This window comes from Erinaceus europaeus, chromosome 11 (assembly GCF_950295315.1).
Source record: "Erinaceus europaeus chromosome 11, mEriEur2.1, whole genome shotgun sequence".
In the NCBI taxonomy this organism is placed as follows: Eukaryota; Metazoa; Chordata; class Mammalia; order Eulipotyphla; family Erinaceidae; genus Erinaceus; species Erinaceus europaeus.
Genome location: NC_080172.1, coordinates 50,532,988 through 50,541,124, shown reverse-complemented (window position 1 = coordinate 50,541,124; position 8,137 = coordinate 50,532,988). Strand labels below are relative to the sequence as shown.

The 8,137-nt window shown below is 52.3% G+C and overlaps 1 protein-coding gene across 1 annotated transcript; it reads right to left on the bottom strand.

The window, feature by feature from the left end:
* Positions 1 to 1,698: 1,698 nt before the first annotated feature.
* On the bottom strand, positions 1,699 to 7,921 carry TTC24 (tetratricopeptide repeat domain 24). The gene is made up of 7 exons (XM_060201626.1): positions 7,219 to 7,921; positions 6,695 to 6,898; positions 5,976 to 6,104; positions 5,726 to 5,838; positions 5,382 to 5,480; positions 4,138 to 4,211; positions 1,699 to 2,221 (listed from the first exon to the last, which is right to left on the bottom strand). The coding sequence occupies exons 1-7, from the start codon at positions 7,919 to 7,921 to the stop codon at positions 2,140 to 2,142; spliced, it is 1,404 nt and encodes a 467-aa protein (XP_060057609.1). The 3' UTR covers positions 1,699 to 2,139.
* Positions 7,922 to 8,137: the final 216 nt, after the last annotated feature.

The following is an 8,137-nucleotide window of genomic DNA, read 5'->3' as shown; positions in this document are numbered from 1 at the left end:
AATCTTCCAGAAGTTGCTCAAGGCTTGGGCTGGGTTCTGGGCTGTAACATCTACTGTCTGTGTGACCTGAGAGAAGTCTCTTAGCCTTCATGCCTTGTCTCTTCCTGTGAAAGGTGGGAGGGGGTTGTTGACAGCCCCTCACTGGCTCTTTGTGAGCGCTGAAGAGGAACAGGCTCAGGAAGCACTGGGAACAAGGTGTACTCTGTGCAGTGTGATCCATCCAGGTTTTAAAAAGCCATCCCAGCTGCCACCAGCACTTGATCTGAGAGGCTGGTGTGAAGCTTCTGTGTCACACACAGAACATGGGGTCAGCTGCTGCCTAAGCTGTGTACTCTGTAAAGAGTCTTTCTAATTCCTCCACATGAGAAAATGGGGTTTGGAATGAGCCAGCACCTCTAACACCTCTTGACCAGAAGACAATGTTCTGAGAACAGGTCAAGGCCTTAGCCAGCCTGAGATTTGGGCCAGAAAGGAAAGGAAGAGTCAGCCTCTATTGCTTTTCTCTACTCTTCTTTTCTTCCTTCCTTTTTTTTTTTTTTTTTCTTGCCTCCAGAGTTATTGCTGGGGCTCAGTGCCTGCATGATGAATCCATTGCTCCTGCGGCCATTTTTCCCACTTTGTGTTGGACAGGACAGAGAAGGGAGTGGAGGTAGAGAGCGAGAAAGAAAGGCACCTGTAGACCTGCTTTACTCCTTGGGAAGTGACTCCCCTGTAGAGATGGGGAGCCAGGAGCTTGAACCAGGATCCTTGAGCAGGTCTTGCGCTTCGTACTATTTGTGCTTAACCCACTGTGCTTTCTCTTTCTTTCTTTCTTTCTTTCTTTCTTTCTTTCTTTCTTTCTTTTTCTTCCTTCCTTCCTTAAAAAAGTTTTATATTTATTTATTTTAGTTTTTTTTAAATTTATTTTTCCCTTTTGTTGCCCTGCAGGTGGGGAGCCGGGGCTCCAACTGGGATCCTTTTGCCGATCCTTGTGCTTTGCGCCACATGCGCTTAACCCGCTGCGCTACCACCCTACTCCCATATTTATTTATTTTCCCTTTTGTTGCCCTTGTTATTTTTTATTGTTGTAGTAGTTATTATTGTTGCTGTTATTGATGTCGTCGTTGTTGGATAGGACAGAGAGAAATGGAGAGAAGAGGGGAAGACTGAGAGGGGGAGAGAAAGATAGACACCTGCAGACCTACTACACCACCTGTGAAGCAACTCCCCTGCAGGTGGGGAGCCGGGGGCTCGAACCGGGATCCTTATGCCAGTCCTTGTGCTTTGTGCCACATGTGCTTAACCTGCTGTGCTACTGCCCAACTCCCCTTTATTTCTTTTCTTTCTTTCAAACTTTATTTTATTTGATAGGACAGAGAGAACTTGAAAAGGAAGAGGGAAATGGAGAGACAGGATGCCACCTGCAGCCCTGCTTCGCTGTTCATGAAGCTTCCTCCTTGCAGGTGAGACCTGGAGGCTTGAGCCTGAGTCCTTGTGCATGATAACAAGTGCACTTAATCAGATGCACCACCGCCAGGCCTTCTTTCTTTCTTCCTTCTTTATTTCTCTCTCTCTCTTTCTTCCTTCCTTCCTTCCTTCCTTCCTTCCTTTCTTTCTTTCTCTCTCTCTTTCTTTCTTTCTGTCCCTCTCTTTTCTTTTTCTTTTTTCCATAAAGGGTGAGAAACAGAGACAGAAAGGAGGAGAGGCACCTGAAGCACTGTCCCACTGCTCGTGAAGCTTCCTCGCAGGCGGGGACCAGGAGGCTTGAACCTAGGTCTTAAGCATGATAACACATGCACTATACTGTGTGCACCACCACATGCTCCCTTATTTTCCTTTCCTTAATCTGTAATGATAGCAGGGTGGGAGAAAGTGTCAAAGCCAGAGTATCACTCGATCACTCGTAATGCTAGAGATCAAACTCAGCCGTGTGTCACCTCCCAAGCTGCTTTTCCTACTGGATCCAATCATTCCTGTTGAGAAGCACTGGAGGGTCTGGATGCAGGGACCGTAGAGTCTGTGTCAAGCCCACTCAGGAGGCCATCTGGCAGCTGGTGGCTCTATGTCCATGTGAGGCTGAACCAATAGGAAGATGCTTGGTCTCAGAAGTCCCTGGAATGTGTTAAGTTGGGAAGGAGGCACAAGGAGCAAGAGTTGGTGTCACATGATGGTGCAGAAGCAAGACTCCAGGACTCTCCTCTCAGGACTTCGGCTGGCTGGTCCCCTAGGCCTTCTGGGTGTGCTACAGAGAAGGGGTTGGCAATGGGATGCTGAAGGAGAGCAGAGACAGCCTCCAGCCTCTTGATACCTTGCCTCCACTAGCAGTGTCCAAGGTAGGAGGGAGCAGATGCAAGCTCCATGTCCCCATACCCAGTAAGACTCTCCCTTTCCCTGAGGTCCCAGAGCTGGGTGAGTGCTCAAGGGAAAAGACAAGGAGGCCCTGAGCTCTGCAGCTCCAGCTACCAGATCACAACTTCCCCTATCTTTAATAATGACTACTCCCTGAAAACTGCCCAAAGCCCAGGCCTAGGAGGGGGCACAGTGGCTAGGTCACTGCACTTGCAAATATGAGGTCCTGAGTTCAATTCCCGGCATTGCATGTGCCAGACTGATACTCTGCTTCTCTCTCATTAACTATTATAATTATAAATAAAATGTTTAAAAACAACTTTCCAACGCCTCATCCTCTTCTACCACTTTTACCATCACTGAGCCTCCTTTCTCTCAATGAGGGACCCACCTATTGGCCTGGGGACCACTGGGTGTTGGAGTCCCAGGATACTCCACTCTAGGAGGAGGCTGGCTTCCAAAGGAGAACTGGTGCCTGGGCCCTGGGCCTGGATGGAGAGAAGTGGTCACACCAGGAACTGGCAAGGAAGAATAGCAAGGGTGGGTAACAGGGGACAGAGTGCTCCCTTATAGGGAAGGTGCCTGGTGGCCTGAGCAGCTCAGTCAGCAGCTTAGAGAGTGGGTCAGGGAACGACTCACTTGGGTTAGAAGGAACTCTGCTGGCGGCGGAGAAAGCACAGCAGACCAAGCAACTGACTTTCACACCTGAGATCCAGAGGTCTCAGGTTCAGTCCCTGGCACCACCTCAAGCCAGAGCTGAGCAATGCTCTGGTCAGAAGGATAAAGCAATAAATAGGGGCTGGGAAAGATAGCATAATGGCTATGCAAAACACTCATTCCTGCCTGAGCCTCAGAGGTTCCAGGTTTAGTCTCCAGCACCACCTTAAGCCAGAGCTGAGCAGTGCTCTGGTTAAAAACAAAACAAAAGAACAAAAACAATAGATATGAATTAAAAGTCAGTAAGGTGGTCTGGGAGGTGGTGCAGTGATAGAGCTTTGGACTCTCAGGCATGAGGTCCTGATTTCAATCCCCGGCAGCATATGTGCCAGAGTGATGTCTGGTTCTTTCTCTCTCCTCCTGTCTTTCTCATAAATGAATAAAATCTAAAAAAAAAAAAAAAAAAAAAAAGTAAGTAACGGAGAACTCTACTTCCACAGCTGGAAGCTTCTGAGAGAAAGAAAAAGCCATACTGGGTTAGATGTGTCCACTAGTCCACTAGTCTTTCTCTCTTACTTTATTTCTTTCTAGAGTATGAAAGAGATCACAGCACTGAAGCTTCCTTCTATGTGGCAGGGACTGGGCTTTACCTGGGTCGAGTTCGTAGTAAAGCATCTATCCAAATTAGCTATTTTGCCACTCCTCAATTAACCTATCGATAAGCTTTGGTGCTCCAGGGCATAAAATTCCAGAAGCAGGAAAGTCTGGAAGAAGAAAGGCCAGGCCTAGGAAAAGGTTGAAGCTTTGGTCCTGAGAAAGGACTGAGAAGTAGGGGAATCCGGTAGGGGAGGGAGAGAATGGGGAACACACAGGCAGGTGCCTTAAGGGAAGTCTGCTCCCCTCCCCTAGGTGGAGTCACAACGGGGGAGACTCAGGCTCCAGCAGCGCCTTCCAGAGACCATTCGCTAGACCCGCCTCCACTTTGTCCCCCAGACCCTTCTTTGACTCTTCATCTTTCCCTCTGCCCGCAGATCTGTAGGGACAAGGAGCCGGGAACAGAGCAGCCAGCAGGCCAGATTCCCATCTCCAAGGCCATCTAGAAAGTCCCACCCAGCACCAAAGGCCACACCCGCCTGAAGCCCCGCCCCTCACCTGTGTGGCGGTGGTGCCAGCGCTTCTGTAGTGACCAATGCTGGGGCACCCACTGGGCAGGCCCCGCGTGGAGCCTGAGGAAAGAAGGGGAGTGGAGAGAACCCGTTTGAGAAGGAAACTCTCCCCTCTGTGATGTGTGTAAGTACATATTCCATCTAAATACAGTGGTTCCAGGCGTAAAGTCACAACTGGCATGCGCCAGTTTCTAGAGTGAAGTTTCTGTATTGAGTCCTTTGCTATCTTTTAGGGAAACAACAACAACAACAGCAAAAAACCTGGAAAGCTGGCAGTGGCTGGAGTGTTGGATTTTCAAGCATGAGGTCCTGAATTCAATCCCCAGTGTCACATATGCCAGAGTGATGGTCTGGTGTTTTTTTTCTCCCTCTCTTTCTTTCTCCCCCCCTCATGTTGATAAATATCTTCTAAGTAAATAAGTACAAATAAAAGATTTATTTGTTAATGAAACATAACCAAAGCATCACTCTGGCACACCCAATACCAAAGAAATCCAATTCAGGATCTCATGCTGAGAGTTCAGCACTATTCACTGTGTTATCTCCTGGGCCACTCAGACTGCTTTTTCATTCAGATACCAAGACAGACAACACAAGGACCAGAGATTTTCCCAGTGCCAGAGTAGCTCCCATGTGGTGTCACAGCTCTAACCTGGGTGGTGTATATGGCAAGACATATGCCCTCCCCAGTGAGCCAGTGAACTCTCCGGCCCTGAATATAATAAATATTAAAGTATAATTCCAATTTTTGTGTGGGAGGTTTCCTGAAGGTAACCCAGAGTGTGAGGGGAAAGAAAGTTAGAGAAATCACCAGGGAGAGAGAGAGAGAGAGAGAGAGAGAGAGAGAGAGAGAGAGAGAATGGAAGAGAAGAATGAAGTGGAGGGGAGGAGAGAGAATTATAAACTGCTCCCCCCCCAAAAAAAAAAAAAAAAAGGAGCTTGGAGAGAGGGCCATCCTTGGAGCACTGTCTTGATCTTGTGGCTATTGAGGGAACTGCAGTCAATAACAAACATTACTCCTCTTGGCTCAAGATCCTTGACTGTGCCTTGGCCTTCACCCACCCACCCACACTTAGCCTTGCTGAGTGTCTACCCTGATCCCCACCCCAGGTTGCATAGAGAAAGTAGCCTATGGGGCAGATGGACATAACTGAACAGTCAAACACAGTCTTCCTGAAGCCACTAGGTCTGTTCTCTCACCCCCCACCACTCTAACAGCTGTCACCTCACCAGGGTTCGAGCCTGGGCCAGACTGCCCAGGGCCACATGGGTCCTCATGGCATCCACCAACTTGGCCACCAGCCGCTGTCGCACAGAATCTGGCTCCTTCTGGGGAAAGGGTGGATAGTGAGGGTGATAGAAAGGCTTGGGGTTTGCATCTCTTTGGGGAGTAGGGGAGAGAGGGAGATAAGGCAAAAGATCATCATCTGAGGGGAACAAAGATAGACTGGCTGATCCACAGGTGACATCCAGGGACCTGCCCCAGCATGTGGCCAGGGTACATTTGATGAGTGAGTTGGGTGGTAGGAATGGCAGCTAGAGCCTCCTAGATGGAGTTCTTACCAATGTCTTACCTGGCAGTGTATGAGTGCCTCCTTATAGTGCTCCAAGGCCTGAGCATGCTGTCCCAGCCTGGCTGCTGCTGCCCCCAGCCCCTCGCATGCTTGCCATTGTCCCTTCATGTCCCCTGGGGAAGACAGTCCAGAGTCCCCCTCTGTCTGTGACCTCCAGAGGCCCCCTAGGACTTCCACCTCCTCTTGTATAGCCCCCTCCAATTCTTGAGCACCCCACTATTAAGCCGCCCACTAAGCCCCTTAGCCTCACCGGCGTCCCTGGCAGCCTGGAGGGCATGAAGGAAGTTGTCCCTGGCAGCCTCATGGTCTCCTAACTGGCTCAGTGCAAATGCCAAGCTGTTGAAGCTCCGCCCTTGCTCCCAGCGCTGCCCTATAGAGCCTGGGGACAGAGTCAAGCCTTCCTAAGAGAGTGATGTCCCTGTCCCCACCCCCATCTCACTCCAGTCTCTCCTCAGACCTCAGTGTAACTAAGTGTTAGCTTTCACCTTATAACACCTCCCCACCAACACAGGCCAGGCACACACATATCAACAAGTCCTTGTGTGTATGTGCACGTGTGTGTGTGTTTGTGTGGAGGGTGCTCATGCACTTGAGATTTCATATTCCTAGGTCACTTTTTACATTCAGTTAGAGAGACAGAGAAGGAGAGATATCATAGCACCAGTGTCTCCTCCAGTGCTACAGCAACTCCCATGTGGGGCCAAGGCTTCAACCTGGGTCTCAAATGTTCCTACCCCATAAGCTATCTCTGGCCAACAGGTCTCACTTTAGCCTTCTCCTTCCTGTCAGTGCTCCTCCCTCAGCCCATGCTGACCTCCCATACCCCTCTGTTCTTCCTGTCCAACTCTGGTGTCTCTTCTGTTCTGGGCCTCCCAATTCAAAAGACCCATTCACTTTAAAGCCTTACCCCCTTCCCCACACCCACACAAGTCCCCCCACTTCAGTCCTATGCCCAGCCCTGGGGCTTACCATGCAGGTCGGCAGCCTTCTGGTGAAAGGCCCGGGATTCCTGGTAGTTGCCAAGGGCAGTGTGGGCCATCCCAAGGTTCCTCAACACAGTGGCCTCCTCCCCCGGCCCCTGGCACAGGGGCAAGGCCTGTAGGAAGGCCTCCATGGCCAGTGGGAACAGCTGCAGCTGCGAGTAGCCCAGGCCCAGGTCATTGTAGAGTTGCCCTAGGGGACAGAGTCCAGGCAGGCAGCCACTTAGCTGCAGCTGGAGATCGGGCTTCACTTCACCTACAGGGTCCCCAGTTCCAGAGTCCCCATGCCTAGGGTCTGCAGTTCCAGAGACCCCACTCCTAGAGTTCCAGGGTCCCCACCCCCAGGGGCTCCACCCCATGGTCCTTACCACCACCACCCCCATTCTCAGGGTCCCCAGCTCCAGGTTGTATTTACTGGCACAACCCCTGCCCTCCACCCAGGCGCCCCAGCCCCCTCTCAGAGCATCACCAGGTCTGAACTCCCAGGCCCCCACCCTGTGCCTCAGGCCTCACCCAACAGCCCACGCTCAGGACTCCTCTCAGCCAACTCCCGGCTGTCCTCCAGCACCTGCACCATCTCTCGCACGCCATGCTGCCCGCTGTCCAGCATGCAACCTGCAGCTGCCCCCAGCGCCAGGGCCGCTTCCCGGGGCCGCCCCGCCTGCTCGTGTGCCCGGCCCGCCTCCTGCAGGCAGTGCGCGGCCAGCTCTGGCTGCCCCAGAGCGCGGTAGCAGGCTCCCATCCGAGCCTGCACCAGGCCCTGGTCTCCGGGAGGCTGGTGGTGACTCAGGGCTCTGCGGTACCAGCCCAGAGCCTGGGGCAGGTCACCCAGGGCGTGGTAGGCCACGGCTACATTGAAACACTGGTCGCCCTGGCTGCCTCCCAGGGGCCCCTCCTCAGGCTGAGCCCGCAGGAGCAGCTCCAGGCCCCGCACCGGGTCCCCTGTCTCCACGTAGGCGGCCCCCAGGTTGAAGGCACAGGCGCGGAGCACTGGGGCTCCTTTGGCGCTGGAGGCTGTGGAGGCCAGCAGGAAAGCCCTCTGGAAGCTGGCCACGGCCTCGCGGTGGCGGCCGGCCAGCAGGGCCCCGTGACCCATGCGGGTAAGCACAGGGATACTGGCCTCCTGCTGCGACCGCTTCCTCGGCTTCTTGGTCTTGGAGCTGGAGGATCCCTGCTCCGGCTCTTGGGGGGCATCCTCAGGACTGGGGGAGGACATCATGCTGATAAAGGAGCACAAGGGCCAGTGTTCAACCTCTGTGGCCTCCAAAGCAGGCCCCTCGAGGGCAGGCCACCCTATCTAGGATTGGGGTGACCCCTTGGTGCTAACAGCCTTCTTTCTTTCTGCTTTGTCCCACTGGGGGAAATCCAGTTCTTTTTTAAATTTATGATTTGATTTGATTTAATTAAATTTAATTTAGAATGAGAGACATCA